This window comes from Salvelinus namaycush, chromosome 19 (assembly GCF_016432855.1).
Source record: "Salvelinus namaycush isolate Seneca chromosome 19, SaNama_1.0, whole genome shotgun sequence".
NCBI lineage: Eukaryota > Metazoa > Chordata > Actinopteri > Salmoniformes > Salmonidae > Salvelinus > Salvelinus namaycush.
In genome coordinates, this window is record NC_052325.1 from 48,581,512 (window position 1) to 48,599,071 (window position 17,560).

Here is a 17,560-nt window from a genome sequence, read left to right on the forward strand (position 1 = left end):
CACACATGGATGCAGCGGTCTAAGGCACTGGTTCGAATCCAGGCTGTATCACAGCCGGCCGTGATCGGGAGTCCCATAGGACGGCGCACAATTGGCCTAGGGTAGGCCCTCATTGTAAATAAGAATTTGTTCTTACCTGACTTGCCTGGTTAAATAAAGGTTACACACACACACAGCACACTGATCAAAAAGTTATTTTGCTGCCATTTACGTATGTCCCCATTACCAGTAAAACATAATCAAAATCTATTTATTTCACTTACTTGCTGTGCTGTTTCTTTGTTGAGTCATTTCATTCTCAACCAGGATTACTATGGAACGCAGTTTTGGTCTTTGCTATGGAACACTGTTTGGCTCTTTGCGTGTCCAATAATATACTATTTGACGTGTCAAATAAGCTTGTTGAACATTCAGGACCTGAATATGACTGCATGTCACATAATAATTTAATGCGCTCATAAATTTTTTACGTAGTGTAATCAATGTTTAGTGACTCCTATTTCATATTTCACAATGATTCATCGATACGTATGCTATGATCCTGGTAAAGTTGTCTCGCGCACCTACAGTGCTGGTCATTTAAAAAAAGCTAGCTAGCTCATGGATGCAAACAGTGTTCTTCCACAAAAACATTGCAAAACGACATCTGTTTCAGTAGCTATAGTTAGCTAACTAACCTATATACAGTAGGGAGAACAAGTATTTGATACACTGCCGATTTTGCAGGTTTTCCTACTTACAAAGCATGTAGAGGTCTGTAATTTTTTATCATAGGTACACTTCAACTGTGAGAGACTGAATCAAAAATCCAGAAAATCACATTGTATGATTTTTAAGTAATTAATTTGCATTTTATTGCAAGGGCTCTCAGACCATGAGAAAGAACATTCTCTGGTCTGATGAAACCAAGATTGAACTCTTTACCCTGAATGCCAAGTGTCACGTCTGGAGGAAACCTGGCACCATCCTTAGCATGGTGGTGGCAGCATCATGCTGTGGGGATGTTTTTCAGCGACGGACTGGGAGACTAGTCAGGATCGAGGGAAAGATGAACGGAGTAAAGTACAGAGATCTTTGATGAAAACCTACTCAGGACCTCAGAATGGGGCGATGGTTCACCTTTCAACAGGACAACGACCCTAAGCACACAGCCAATACAACGTAGGAGTGGCTTTGAGACAAGTCTCTGAATGGCCCAGTCAGAGCCTGTACTTGAACCTGATCTAACATCTCTGGAGAGACCTGAAACTAGCTGTGGATCAACGCTCCCCATCCAACCTGACAGAGCTTGTGCATCTTCTTTTATTTAACAAGGCAAGTCAGTTAAGAACAAATTCTTATTTACAATGACTGCCTAGGAACAGTGGGTTAACTGCCTAGTTCAGGGGCAGAATGACAGATTTTTACCTTGTCAGCTCGTGGATTCGGTCTAGCAACCTTTCGGTTACTGGCCCAAAGCTTACTGGCCCAACCACTAGGCTACCTGCTGCCCCAAAATCTGTAGAGAAGAATGGGAGAAACTCCCCAAGTACAGGTGTGCCAAGCTTCTAGCGTCATACACAAGAAGACTCGAGGCTGTAATCACTTTTAAAGTGCTTTAACAAAGTACAAAGTCATTATTGGGTGTTGTGTGTAGATTGAGGGGAAAAAACAGATTTGTCAATTTTTGAATAAGGCTGTAACGTAACAAAATGTCAAGGGGTCTGAATACTTTCCAAACGCACTGTATATATTTTTTACCCAAGCCCCCCATTTGAAGACTGGTTGTTTTTGTGTGTATTAGAAAAGGACTTCCTGGACTCACTTCCTCTGAGCCAACAGTGCACTGAGGAGGAAGACGAATTACTTCACTTCCTGTTTGAGAATAAATTGAAGAAGGTACGTCCACTGTTATCCTCCATGTCAGGACATCAGTTCTGTTCAGATTCCTATGTTACTTTTCCGTTTTTACACAGTCAATGTTGATCACAATGTTGTTTCTGTACTTGAATACCCAGGTCATCATAGGGCTGTTGCATGACTCATCACTAGCAGTCATGAGTCATGACCGCAGTAAAATTCCACGTGACCATTGAGTCACAGTAATCTCCTCTTATGCTCTCCGGACAAGCTTTGGTAGTACCCAACTTGCTAATTAACATCAGGCCCCGATTGTCCCTCTAACCACTCTGACATCAATGCAAAAGCAATCGGATATCACATCAAACACTTATCAAAACAGAATCTTGCTTTTAAAACTCACTTAACTGTGATGATCAATTTGAAGAAAGAAGTTCAACAGCAGGTTGAAACTGAGTGGAAAACATGGTTGTTGTGGATTCTGTATCAAAGCATGTTACAAAAAAAATTCTAAGGTGATGATTAATTCAAAACACCCATACACATATTAGCACTTATGCATAGGGTTATGAGGCCAAGCCAGAAAATAAACCTGAATTAAAATTATGATTAAGCCGTTATACAATACATAACCTACCACATATTACCACATGCCAAAAAAAATCATAATCAAACAGATTTTGGTACATAATTGGTCTAGCCTATACTCCAATTAAACACATTCGAGTAATCGCATTTGAGTGTGGATTATTATCATTTCATTTTAATATTGACTATGTTATGCTCATTTATGTCCATGAGTCTGGGAGAGAACGTATAGCCCTTGGCGATGCTGTTGGTTCATTGATTTTGCAGGTTCGGCTCAGAGTTAGCCTATAATTATACTGAATTTGTATTTGATTTTGAATAGCCTAGTAAAAGGAATACATTTTTATTTATTTTTTATAATTGGGTGACAGATTACCTTTTTAGCTATACAGAATATATCTCCACCATGCGTTTCCATCTCTCCTTGCGCTCCTTTATTCCTTTATGGAGTGCGCAGAGGGGTTGTCAACAGTTTAAATGTTTTGTTGTGAAGAAATTTTACCGTCGACGTTCCCGAACAGATTTCACTTTCCAAATGAATCACTGGCTAGCTGCAGGAACTGGGTTGGAGAGCCCCTGGCATACAGTTTGGGCGGAATATCACCTGTCGCGCAGCGAACACATGCTCCTCAAACAGTGGTTGAGGCGTGGAGTGGAATAAGTGTGTTCATATTTTACTTCTCAGCTGCTCCTATTGTGCAAAACCGAAGTATCGCCATCATTGAAAAACGGACTGGCGGGAAAGCGCACGCCTCCGTTCACTATTCAGTTGCATACAGATTACTTTGTATTTTTTATCCTGCCCATTTGATAATGGGATGTTCTAATTTTACATATTAGTGAAGACGAGATTAAGTATAGTCTGATGAGTGAAAATATGATCACTTGATAGAACAGCTGTGCAGCCAGCGAAAAGCATTTTTTTTTGCCATTTTTGTTAAATCATCAACAGCCTATAGTCGCATCATGCAGCCCATGTTTTGATTTTCTGAGACATACTTATCATTCACAACTGAAGTTGCCAAATAATTAAGTATAGGACCTGTTTCAAATGATCACTTTTATGCTCAACATAGCCACTTATGCGCACTCTCTCCAGAATGGGAAAATATCCATTTCATTTAGATAAGTTGAATATCATTGTTCTTACTGTAAAATCATATAATATAAAAAAAAAATGGCACGGGACTTCTAAGCATATCTTGTCTGCCAAATGAACAAGCCTATGGCAAGGAGCATAGCCAGATAACATACAGTAGGCAAACTCGTATTCTGTTCTTCTGAAATACATTTTCTTCGTATCATGTTTCTTTAGACCTGACTAAAATAAATTATGGATTTATTGTGATGGTGTATATTAAATTGATAAATCAGACTTAAAAAAAAAAATTGTAGATATTCCAAAGGTACGCATCAGCCACTTGGTGTGCATGGAGGCCTAGAGGCTAAACTCGCTTCTGTTAACAGTCATTTACCGTGAGACGAACAGTCTTGCATAACAATAACCGGCGGGGAAAAAATCTCACAACCGGCACAGTAGGTCATCGCATATCACTTTGGATTTTGCCCTATAGTTCAGAATGAACCATATTACAATTACTCCTATTTTACTATTGGTCATCTACAGCTGCCCTGTCAGTCAACCAGTAACCATGACAGCATAACCCTAAAATGTTCCCACCCTTTTTGTCCCTCCATCCATTCCTCTTTCCTTCCCTCAGTATAACAAACCCAGTGATATGGTGGTCCCAGAGATGGTCAACGGTCTCCAGGACAACTTGGATGTGGTGGTCTCCATTGCAGAGAGGCATTATTACAACTGCGACTTCAAAATGTGCTACAAACTCACATCCATGTAAGTTTGATAACTAATCGCTGGCCCAACGATTTATTGGCAGTCTGCTGGTGTTAATCTGCAAAACGAACCTTTTTTGTTTATTACCTCAGTCTAAGTACCCCCCCCCACACATAAGATGGTCATACCAAGGATCATTTAGCTATTTGATTTAGAATTTTAAGACTCCTTCAGGTATAAAAAATATATATATTATTTGATAAAATATTGAATTTGGCCTAACTACTATAGCCCATAGAAGCATTGAATAACACATTCATAAATGACCCCCCCAAAAAAATCTTACGGTTTTGAAATGTCTGTCCTATATTTAGGAGATATGACATTTTTTGGGGACACACATTTAACACATTTTTGTTGGCACAAAACTACTTCAGTTCGTTGGTATGGGTTACTTTCAGACGAGTCTGCAGGTGTTAAATCGGCCAAACCTTTTTTTTGTTCATAAGATCTTATGATATACACTTGAGTGTACAAAATATTAGGAACACCTTCCTAATATTAAGCTGCACCCCCTTTTGCCCTCAGAACAGCCTCAATTCTTCGGGGTATGGACTCTAACAAGGTGTCGAAAGTGTTCCACAGTGATGCTGGCCCATGTTGACTCCATTGCTTCCCACAGTTGTCAAATTTGGTTGGATGTCCTTTGGGTGTTACACCATTCTTGATACACACGGGACACTGTTTAGTGTGAAAAACCCAGCAGCGTGGCAGTTCTTGACTCAAAACGGTGCATCTGGCACCTACTACCATGCCCCGTTCAAAGGCACTTCAATCTTTTGTCTTGCCCGTTCACCCTCTGAAATGCACACGCACACAATCCACGTCTCAATTTTCTCAAGGCTTACAATTCCTTCTTTAACTTGTCTCCTCCCCTTCATCTACATTGATTTGAAGTGGATTTAACAAGTGACCTAAATAAGGGATCGTGGCTTTCACCTGGTCAGTCTGTCATGGAAAGAACAGGAGTTGTTAATGTGTGGTACACTCAGTGCATGTCTGTTGGAATATTATTCTCTCAGCTCAGTTCTGTGAAAAGGGTATAAGTTGCATACTTATGTTTTGTTTCTTCAAGGGTGATGGTGAAAGACCCATTCCATGCCAACTGTTTACCTGTTCATATAGGAACACTGGTGGAGCTCAGCAAAGCAAATGGTAATACGGTTGATGCTCTCCTTTTTTAAGTGTGTTTATTCATACATACTCGTGAAAGATAAATGTACATCTAAATTCTTTGGTGAGAAAAAACATGTACCATGATTCTCTGCTCTTTATTCCCCGACAGAACTGTTCTACCTTTCACACAAGCTTGTGGACTTGTATCCCAACAACCCAGTAAGTATAACCCCTGCTTTGTATACCATTACTTTCCTCTGCTATGAGTATACCCGCCACAGGAGGCTGCTGAGGGGAAGACGGCTCATAATAATGGCTGGAGCGGCATCAAACACTTAGAAAACCACGTGTTTAATACCGTTCCACTCATCCTGCTACCAGCCATTTCCCTCCTCCCTCCTCCGTCCTCCCCAATTAAGGTGCCAACAACCTCCTGTGATACCCCTCTATACTTGCATCTTGGCATTGCAGTTCCCACATATGCTGAGCACTTGTTGGCTGCTTTTCCTTCACTCTGCGGTCCAACTCATCCCTAACCATCTCAATTGGGTTGAGGCTGGGTGATTGTGGAGGCCAGGTCATCTGATGTAGCACTCCATCATTCTCCTTCTTGGTCACAGTATATATATATATATTTTTTAATGCATTTAATATTTGACCACTAACCAAATGGTAAGCATTGTTTTCATCCAGGTCTCTTGGTTTGCTGTGGGATGCTACTATCTTATGGTCGGTCACAAGAATGAACACGCTCGTAGATATCTCAGGTACCATGTTCTTATTGCCAGGCCTATTCAATATTCATCAGTCTGATGTTGATATTCCAAATATTTTTATTGATTCACTTGCTGCTGAATCAAATCTACACATTGCAAAGTACTATATACAGTACCAGACTAAAGTTTGGACAAACCTACTCATTCAAGGGTTTTTCTTTATTTTTACTATTTTCTACATTGTAGAATAATAGTGAAGACATTAAAATATGAAATAACACATGGAATCATGCAGTAACCAAAAAAGTGTTAAACAGATTCTTCAAAGTAGCCACCCTTTGCCTGGATGACAGCTTTGCACACTCTTGGCATTCTCTCAACCAGCTTCACCTGGAATGCTTTTCCAACAGTCTTGACGGAGTTCCCACATATGCTGAGAACTTGTTATTTGCTTTTCCTTCACTCTGCGGTCCTACTCATCCCTAACCATCTCAATTGGGTTGAGGTCAGGTGATTGTGGAGGCCTGGTCATCTGATGTAGCACTCCATCACTCTCCTTCTTGGTCAAATAGCCCTTACACAGCCTGGAAGTGTGTTGGGTCATTGTCCTGTTGATAAATAAATGATAGTCCCACTGAGCGCAAACCAGATGGGATGGCGTATGCTGGTTAAGTGTGCTTTGAATTCTAAATAAATCACAGACTGTGTCACCAGCAAAGCACCTTCACACCTCCTCCTCCATGCTTCACAGTGGGAACCTCACATGCAGGGATCATCTGTTCACCTACTCTGTGTCCCACAAAGACACGGCTGTTGCAACCAAAAATCTCAAATTTGGACTCATCAGACCAAAGGTCAGATTTCCACTGGTCTAATGTCCATTGCTCGTGTTTCTTGGCCCAAGCAAGTCTCTTCCTCTTATTGGTGTCCTTTAGTAGGGGATTCTTTGCAGCAATTTGACCATGGAGGCCTGATTTCATGCAGTCTCCTCAGAACAGTTGATGTTGTTTGTTACTTGAACTCTGTGAAGCATTTATTTGGGCTGCAATTTCTGAGGCTGGTAACTCTAATACGGAATGTTTCAAGAACTTAACTGCAGCAGAGGTAACTCTGGGTCTTCTTTCCTGTGTAGGTCCTCATGAGAGCCAGTTCCATCATAGAGCTTGGTTTTTGCGACAGTTCTTGAAACATTCCGTATTGACTGACCATGTCGTAAAGTAATGATGGACTGTCATTTCTCTTTGCTTATTTGAGCTGTTCTTGCCATCATATGGACTTCGTCTTGTACCAAATAGGACTATCTTCTGTATACCACCCCTACCTTGTCACAACACAACTGATGGGCACAAACTTATTAAGGGAAGAAATTCCACAAATTAACTTTTAACAAGGCACACCTGTTATTTGAAATACATTCCAGGTGACTACCTTATTAAGCTGGTTGAGAGAATGCCAAGTGTGCGAAGCTGTCATAAAGGCAAAGGGTGGTTACTTGTTTGGTTACTACATGATTCCATAGTTGTAATGTCGTCACTATTATTCTGCAATGTATAAAATAAGAAAAACCCTGGCATGAGTAGGTGTCAACTTTTGACTGGTACTGTATTACTTACATATTCATAATAATATTTACTCTGCATTCTTTCCGCGACTGAGTAGAATATCTCTTATTTACACTAACGTCCTAATTCTGTCTCCCGCAGCAAGGCAACAACTCTGGAGCGGACGTACGGCCCGGCATGGATCGCCTACGGTCACTCGTTTGCGGTGGAGAGTGAACACGACCAGGCCATGGCTGCTTACTTCACCGCTGCTCAACTGATGAAGGGGTATGTACTGTTATTGAACCCAGACTCCCCTTCCACACGCGCACATGGACACCCGGATACATCCACAGAACAGGATGTGTGCGAACAAGTTGTGTGTTCAAAGGCATCTTGCTAAAATGGCTAAACACAGGGCTGCCTTGGTCATTGAAAACAGTGAGAAATGTGCAGTGTCATAAACTGATGCAAATAATACAAATGTTTAACCAGGCAAGTCCGTTAAGAACAAATTCATATTTACAATGACAGCTTACCACGGCCAAACCCTCCCCTAACCCAGACGACGCTGGGCAAATTGTGCGACGCCCTATGGGACTCCCAATCATGGCCGCTTGTGGTACAGCCCGGGATCGAACCAGGGTCTGTAATGATGCCTCTAGCACTGAGATGCAGTGCCTTAGAGCGCTGCGCCACTTGGGAGCCACAAAATAAAATACCTTTATTAGCATAGATCTTGTACTTGCCAACCTTCCTTGCCCATTAGAATTGACCCCTAACCTTTGCTCTCATCTCTCCTGTCCAGGTGCCATCTCCCTCTGTTGTACATAGGGCTGGAGTACGGCCTTACTAACAACTCTAAACTGGCCGAGCGCTTCTTCAGCCAGGCCTTGAGCATCGCACCAGAAGACCCCTTTGTCATGCACGAGGTGGCCGTGGTGGCCTTCCAGAACGGAGAGTGAGTAACACGCATAATCTTATTTTTGCATGGTCTCTATGCACACTCACAGGGCCCTGCACACCGACACTCCAACACAAACAATCACTCCATTTGCTCACACTCATAATATGCACATACATTTATACTGACTCTACACACACACACACACACACACACACACACACATCCACTCACATCCGCTCAGCATATACGCTGCTGCTACTCTGTTTATCATACAGTTGAAGTCGGAAGTTTACATACACTTAGGTTGGAGTCATTAAAACTCATTTTTCAACCACTCCACAAATGTCTTGTTAACAAACTATAGTTTTGGCAAGTCGGTTAGGTCATCTACTTTGCATGACACAAGTAATTTATCCAACAATTGTTTACAGGCAGATTATTTCACTTATAATTCACTGTATCACAATTCCAGTGGGTCAGAAGTTTACATACACTAAGTTGACTGTGCCTTTAAACAGCTTGGAAAATTACAGAAAATGTCATGGCTTTAGAAGCTTCTGTTAGGCTAATTGACATTATTTGAGTCAATTGAAGGTGTACCTGTGGATGTATTTCAATGCCTACCTTCAAACTCACTGCCTCTTTGCTTGACATCATGGGAAAATCAAAAAAGAGATTAGCCAAGACCTCATAGAAAAAATTGTTGATCTCCACAAGTCTGGTTCGTCCTTGGGAGCAATTTCCAAACGCCTGAAGGTACCACGTTCATCTGTACAAACAATAGTACGCATGTATAAACACCATGGGACCACGCAGCCGTCATACCACTCAGGAAGGAGACGCGTTCTATCTCCTAGAGATGAATGTACTTTTGTGCGAAAAGTGCAAATCAATCACAGAACAACAGCAAAGGACCTTGTGAAGATGCTGGAGGAAGCAGATACTTTTGTATCTATATCCACAGTAAAACAAGCCCTATACTGACATAACCTGAAAGGCCGCTCAGCAAGGAAAAAGCCACTGCTCCAAAACCAGCAGAAAAAAGCCAGACTACGGTTTGCAACTGCACATGGGGACAAAGATCGTACTTTTTGGAGAAATGTCCTCTGGTCTGATGAAACAAAAATGGAACTGTTTGGCCACAATGACCATTGTTATGTTTGGAGGAAAAAGGGGGAGGCTTGCAAGCTGAAGAACACCATCCCAACTGTGAAGCATGGGGGTGGAAGCATCATGTTATGGGGGTGCTTTGCTGCAGGAGGGACTGGTGCACTTCACAAAATAGATGGCATCATGAGGTAGGAAAATTATGTGGATATTTTCAAGCAACATCTCAAGACATCAGTCAGGAAGTTAAAGCTTGGTCGCAAATGGGTCTTCCAAATGGACAATGACCCCAAGCATACTTCCAAAGTTGTGGCAAAACGGCTTAAGGACAACGAAGTCAAGTTATTGGAGTGGCCATCACAAAGCCCTGACCTAGAAAATGTGTGTGCAGAACTGAAAAAGTGTGTGCGAGCAAGGAGGCCTACAAACCTGACTCAGTTACACCAGCTCTGTCTGGAGGAATGGGCCAAAATTCACCCAACTTATTGTGGGAAGCTTGTGGAAGGCTACCCAAAATGTTTGACCCAAGTTAAACAATGTAAAGGCAATGCTACCAAATACTAATTGAGTGTATGTAAACTGCTGATCCACTGGGAATGTGATGAAAGAAATAAAAGCTGAAATAAATCATTCTGACATTTCACATTATTAAAGTAAAGTGGTGATCCTACCTGACTTAAGACAGGGAGTTTTTACTTGGATTAAATGTCAGGAATTGTGAAAAACCTTAGCCAAATACATTTAAACTTAGTTATGTGAACTTCCGACTTCAACTGTATATCCTGATGCCTCGTCACCTTATGCTTATACATATCTACCATTATCACTCCAATATCCCTTCACATTGTAAATATGGTACTGGAACTGACTGACCCTGTGTGTGTGTGTGTGTGGTATGCTTGCTTTCTCGTGTTAATTTGATTTGTCAAATTTCAGATTTTTTATGTTTTTAGAATTACGTTGTTATTGGGCATTTCACCATACTTGTACATGGGACATTATAACTTAAGATGATACCAGTATTGCACTATGTTTTCAATGGCAAAAATTATAAACAAATCAGACCAATGTCTTTAGTCCTTTAAAAACCTGCTGTATGTGTAACATTGGGCTTTTTTCCTGAAGTAGAATTTGCTTCTTGTTAGTATCGTGCCAAGGAAAAACGAGTGTCGCGATACTGGTATCATCCTGGCCCGAACACATACTGGGATAATGTGTATTTCTACTCACACACAGAGAAAACGTACGCGCACGTGCACCCGAATATGATGTGTAACACACTAGAATACCTCCACGTGCACACATTTGGCTGAGTACTTTTCCTTTTGTGAGGGTCACGACGACATCTTTGCCGGAAATCTGAACTTCGAACTCTTACAGACGCCGCTGACCAAATTACGTATGATTTTACTTCTGGGTTAACAGAGATTAGGTTGTGACTAGAAACGTGGGTCCTGTCTATTTAGTCGGGAAAAGATTATCCAACAGCTGTACCTGGCAATGTCCACCATAGTTGCTGGAACTGTGCCGGAAAGGACCATTTGAAAAGACAATCTGAGCTAGCACAGTACTGTTCAGGCTGACACGACGATGCGTGAAAGATACTATTGCCTTATTTTTGTTTATTTATTCATGTGTGGATTTTGCTGAAATTTCTTCGATTCTTCCCTTTTCAGCTGGAAAACAGCCGAGAAGTTGTTCCTGGATGCCATGAACAAGATCAAAGCCATTGGGAACGAGGTAGCTGGTCATTTCAATCGAGTGCCACGTATCATGCTCTAATCTTTAAGTTTTGGGACCTCTTAATCGTACGACCAACATTTTCCATGCATGGATTACCAACTGGGTTCACTTTGACCCCAAGAAGAAACTATTTTGGGGGGGGGGTAAAGCAACAGTCATAGCAAAATGTTAACATTACTACATGTCTTATACTGTTTTAATCAGAATTAAGTTTTCTGGAGAATCAAAATTACCAAAAGACTTTTAGCACAATTACAGTTAATTTGCATATTCTGTAAAACATAAATATACATTTTCCCCATTTTAAGTTGTAATGTCCCATGTACAAGTATGGTGAAATGCACAATAACAATGTAATACTAAAAACACTAGAAATAAAATTAACACGAGAGCAAGCATACCACACACACACACACACACACACACACACACACACACACGGTCAGTCAGTTCCGGTACCATATTTACAATGTGCAGGGATGTTGGAGTGATAGTGGTAGATATGTATAAGCATAAGTTGACGAGGCATCAGGATATATGATAAACAGAGTAGCAGGTATATGCTGATTGAATGTGAGTGGGTATGCGTGTGTGTAGTCAGTATATTTGTGTGTGAGCAAATGATAGAGTGATTGTTTGTGTTGGAGTGTCGGTGTGCAGGGCCCCGTGAGTGTGCATAGAGACCATGCGAAAATAATACTATGCGTGTTACTCACTCTCCGTTCTGGAAGGCCACCACGGCCACCTCGTGCATGACAAAGGGGTCTTCTGGTGCGATGCTCAAGGCCTGGCTGAAGAAGCGCTCGGCCAGTTTAGAGTTGTTAGGGCTGGAGTACGGCCTTACTATGTACAACAGAGGGAGATGGCACTTGGACAGGAGAGATGAGAGCAAAGGTTAGGGGTCAATTCTAATAGGTAAGGAAGGTTGGCAAGTACAAGATCTATGCTAATAAAGGTATTTTATTTTGTGGCTCCCAAGTGGCGCAGCGCTCTAAGGGACTGCTTCTCAGTGCTAGAGGCATCACTACAGACCCTGGTTCGATCCTGGGCTGTACCACAAGCGGCCATGATTGGGAGTCCCATAGGGCGGCGCACAATTTGCCCAGCGTCGTCTGGGTTAGGGGAGGGTTTGGCCGTGGTAGGCCGTCATTGTAAATAAGAATTTGTTCTTAACTGACTTGCCTAGTTAAATAAAGGTACAAATAAAACATGTTTAAAAAAATGGCTGTTTACAAAAATGGCATATAGAGGGTAACACTACCCTACGGGCAGTGTTGGCATCTCTCCTAGTTAAACATTGGGAGTGGTATAGCCTACTGTAGGATGCTTCAAAAAGCATGCCAAACTCCTCAGTCACTTCATACCAAATGTACAGTAACCCAAATACCATAACAAGTCTCTCACACAGAATATTGGAGGATATTATAGGACTTCTGGTATTTATAAAATTTCCTGTAAAATAGCTTTAAAGAAATAAAAAATTGTGACTAGAGGACTGTGTTCATATAGAGGGTAGCTGGTTTCTGTATTAGTTCTACCAAGTATTCTTAGTACTGACACTTAAATTCAAGGTAAAATTGAATTTTGTTCATGGTTATACTTATAACCATAGGCGTACATTTATTAATTTAAAAAATATATTTATTTAACTAGGCACGTCAGTTAAGAACAAATTCTTATTTTCAATGACTGCCTAGGAACAGTGGGTTAACTGCCTTGTTCAGGGGCAGAATGACAGATTTTTACCTTGTCAGCTCGGGGATTCGATCTTGCAACCTTTCGGTTACTATTCCAACACTAAACATTAGGCTACATAAGGTGCATCATCTCTGCAGGTGTTCTGTCTATCTAGTCAAAATCACATATACAGGTCCCCTTTCACCCTCTGGTGGTATGGATAACTTATTTGGTCTCCAGAGAATCCTGGATTCAAATAAAGATGTTTTTAGATTTGTGCTATGGGGTGATATCTTGTTATTATGTCTCCAGAGAAACCTAGATTCAAATAATATCTGTGACATTACTATAGTCCGATTTCTATTATTATTTAAAAAAAAAAAAATGGTGGGGACATGGGACAAAATGACCCTAAAGGTCTTGAATATTTAAAAAGTCCATATTGATACAGAAACATATTATTTAGGTTTGTTAATAACTAGGTACATTTTAAGAATTGAATAAACCACCTTTGGGTTACCAGTCAATAGTATGAGGGTTAAGAACTGGCAGCCTGTATCGTTGAGTTGTAAGATTCATTTTAAGAGTTATGTTCAATGCAATCATTCCTTTTTTCTCCAATGATTTTAAGCTTTTTTATTTCAGGTGACCGTGGACAAGTGGGAGCCTCTCCTAAACAACCTGGGTCACGTTTGTCGAAAACTGAAGTGAGTACGAATCTTCCTGGGTGTTATCCATGTGTAGATATCCACCTTTGTGATATGGATCAAGCCTGAGCTGAAATGTGGAGCTAACTGAAGCTAGCTAGCTTTAGCTAATCCTTAATATTTATAGCTGGCTTTGTGACATACACATTTTGAGATGATGGAACTGAACAGAATGGAAGTTCTGACTGGCATCTCTCCATCTTTCCTATGATGCCATAGTTGTAATTTCCTTGTTCTCATCACACTTATGGGATGAGTAGGCAGGCATTTATCTATTGTCTTCCAGGTACCACATTAAAGGACAGGGATCCAAAATTAACCTGAGTGATATTTCAGGTGGAGAGCCTGATGTGATGATAGGACCTCTCTCTCTCTCTCTCTGACTATTTTCAGAGAGACGCACTTGCTCTCCTCAGTCCTTCTGTACAAGTAGGTCTCTAATTGAGTATTCATGCACAGATCTGTTCATGAATAATGCGTAGGAGCCACTCAGCAGATCTAGAGAGAGGCTTTGCGGTACAAGTGGAGGTTTTGAAAAGGTTTGGGTACTTTTTATGTAAAGGGCAATCTTTGGTAATCTGCACCTCGCAGTTAAGGTTTTGTTTTTATTTTAATAAAGGCTTCTTAACCCGAATTGCTGTGTGTACTGACCAATTGATTGAATCAGTTTAAGTCAAACCCCTGCGAATGACATACACTTGGTTCAGTATTTGATTTGTACAAAACATGATGGGGTGTTTTCCTATGTGGTGAATTTGAAAACAACTACTATTTGGACACAGGTCTAAGGGAGGAAGTTTTTGGATCTTTGAACACACCACAGGGGGCTGCTGAGGGGAGGAACGGCTCATAATAATGTCTGGAACGCTATCAAAACACATGGTTCCACCTATTCTGCTCCAGCCATTACCAGGAGCCCATCCTCCACAATTAAGGTGCCACCAACATCCCGTGGAACACACCCAGACCAGGCAGAGCTCTAGATTGGCTCTGGGAGAACTGTCTGATTGGTTGTTTTGTTCTGTCCTCCAATAGGAAGTATGACCAGGCGTTGGAGTACCACCGCCAGGCCCTGGTTCTCATCCCTCAGCACGCCTCAACCTACTCGGTCATTGGATATGTGCACAGCCTCATGGGAGACTTCGAGAGCGCCATCGACTACTTTCACACGGTACTGGTTATTCAGTTTTTGGGTGTTTTTGTCCCTTTATTTAAATGTTAAATCCATTGACATGGATCCATTGACATGACCATGTGATTAGTTGAATAAATATTGCTATTCATTTTTTGTATGCTATTACAACAATTGAGTTCTGCTTCTTCCTGACAGGCACTCGGTCTTAAAAGAGATGACACGTTTTCTGTGACTATGCTCGGCCACTGCATTGAGATGTACATTGGAGACACGGATGCCTACATAGGTCAAACTTCCTACATGGGTAAAACTACTTTGCAACCCATGTTAGAACACATATACAAACAAAAAAATAATAGTATTTGTTATTTTTAACAATGAACATCAGACTTGATACAAGGCAACTGTTGATTTTCTGTTTTCTGTTTTGCTTTTTCCTAGTCTAGTTGCTGGCGTGTGCCTTGCTGGTGAATTACATGTGTTAAAGGGGCAGTGCAGCAAAAAATGATATATTTCCACACTATAGCTGGTTTAATATCCAATTGGCAAACAGATTTTCGTGTGAATATTGTAAAATCTACATGCATTTTTCAAACCATAGATGTTTTCATAAAAGGCTGTGCCTGATGTAGTGCACATAAAATTACTTTTGTGGTGAAATACCCATGTAGTTAATGGGTTTCCATCACATTTTTTTCACTAAAAATGTTGCGTTATATAGCGTATTGGCACGTGGGATCTAGCCAACAGCTCGCAGATACAGTGCGGGTATAGCCTAAATGATGAGATTATTATGAACAAAAGAGATTATTTTTGCCAAACGGCAGCCGAGCATCGATCATAATGTCACCAGAAGAAGACCCTCGATATTTATTGGAAAGGAGCATCAAGACCCTCACCGTGCACTTTCGCCACCCTGTGAAGTTCATCATAACTAATTGAATCTGTAGCCAAATAAACTGCATGCTTTCCTGAGTCGTAGTGGGAGGAACGCACCATATCATCACGTGACTCCAAGTTCACTTTGATATCATGGTTATTATAAACTCAGAAAAAGAAACGTCCTCTCACTGTCAACTGCGTTTATTTTCAGCAAACTTAACGTGTAAATATTTGTATGAACGTAACAAGATTCAACAACTGAGACATAAACTGAACAAGTTCCACAGACATGGAATAATGTGTCCCTGAACAAAGGGGGGGGGGGTCAAAATCAAAAGTAACAGTCAGTATCTGGTGTGGCCACCAGCTGCATTAAGTACTGCAGTGCATCTCCTCATGGACTGCACCAGACTTGCCAGTTCTTGCTGTGAGATGTTATCCCACTCTTCCACCAAGGCATCTGCAAGTTCCCGGACATTTCTGGGGGGAATGGCCCTAGCCCTCACCCTCCGATCCAACAGGTCCCAGACGTGCTCAATGGGATTGAGATCCGGGCTCTTCGCTGGCCATGGCAGAACACTGACATTCCTGTCTTGCATGGAATGAGCAGTATGGCTGGTGGCATTGTCATGCTGGAGGGTCATGTCAAGATGAGCCTGCAGGAAGGGCACCACATGAGGGAGGAGGATGTCTTCCCTGTAACGCACAGCATTGAGATTGCCTGCAATGACAACAAGCTCAGTCCGATGATGCTGTGACACACCGCCCCAGACCATGACGGACCCTCCATCTCCAAATCGATCCCGCTCCTGAGTACAGGCCTCGGCGTAACGCTCATTCCTTCGACGATAAACGCGAATCTGACCATCACCCCTCGACTCGCCAGTGAAGAGGACGTTTTGCCAGTCTTGTCTGGTCCAGTGATGGTGGGTTTGTGCCCATAGGCGACGTTGTTGACGGTGATGACTGGTGAGGACCTGCCTTACACAGGCCTACAAGCCCTTAGTCCAGCCTCTCTCAGCCTATCGCGGACAGTCTGAGCACTGATGGAGGGATTGTGCGTTCCTGATGTAACTCAGGCAGTTGTTGTGGCCATCCTGTACCTGTCCTGCAGGTGTGATGTTCGGATGTACCAACCCTGTGCAGGTGCTGTCCGTGTTGTCCGTCCTGTCTCCCTGTAGCGCTGTCTTAGGCATCTCACAGTACGGACATTGCAATTTATTGCCCTGGACACATCTGCAGTCCTCATGTCTCCTTGCAGCATGCCTAAGGCATGTTCACGCAGATGAGCACGGACCCTGGGCATTTTTCTTTTGGTGTTTTTCCGAGTCAGTAGAAAGGCTTCTTTAGTGTCCAAAGTTTTCATAACTGTGACCTCTGTAAGCTGTTAGTGTCTTAACGACCGTTCCACAGGTGCATGTTCATGGTTCATTGAACAAGCATGGGAAACAGTGTTTAAACCCTTTACAATGAAGATCTGTGAAGTTATTTGGATTTTTACTAATTATCTTTGAAAGACAGGGTCCAGAAAAAGGGACATTTCTTTTTTGCTGAATTTATATACAGTCATTAGTAACAGCTCTGTATGGCTGACATCCATGAAGGTGCTGGAAAACACGGAGCTAGAGGAATACAACTTTGTAACATTTACACTATATACCCTGCTCAAAACAATAAAGGGAACACTAAAATAACACATCCTAGATCTGAATGAATGAAATATTCTTATTAAATAGTTTTTTCTTTA

The 17,560-nt window shown here is 41.7% G+C and overlaps 1 protein-coding gene across 2 annotated transcripts in view; it reads left to right on the top strand.

Annotated features, from left to right (window-relative positions):
- Positions 1 to 17,560, top strand: part of LOC120064481 (cell division cycle protein 16 homolog) — a 31,835-nt gene that overhangs the window by 10,360 nt on the left and 3,915 nt on the right. Inside the window, exons 7-17 of one of the 2 annotated variants that reach the window (XM_039015086.1) lie at positions 1,784 to 1,878; positions 4,149 to 4,282; positions 5,358 to 5,437; positions 5,568 to 5,617; positions 6,092 to 6,165; positions 7,818 to 7,943; positions 8,464 to 8,616; positions 11,346 to 11,409; positions 13,735 to 13,796; positions 14,832 to 14,967; positions 15,127 to 15,235. In XM_039015086.1, coding sequence (XP_038871014.1) covers positions 1,784 to 1,878; positions 4,149 to 4,282; positions 5,358 to 5,437; positions 5,568 to 5,617; positions 6,092 to 6,165; positions 7,818 to 7,943; positions 8,464 to 8,616; positions 11,346 to 11,409; positions 13,735 to 13,796; positions 14,832 to 14,967; positions 15,127 to 15,235 — 1,083 coding nt within the window. The remainder of the gene's footprint in view (positions 1 to 1,783; positions 1,879 to 4,148; positions 4,283 to 5,357; positions 5,438 to 5,567; positions 5,618 to 6,091; positions 6,166 to 7,817; positions 7,944 to 8,463; positions 8,617 to 11,345; positions 11,410 to 13,734; positions 13,797 to 14,831; positions 14,968 to 15,126; positions 15,236 to 17,560) is intronic. The other variant, XM_039015087.1, reaches the window with a different exon arrangement.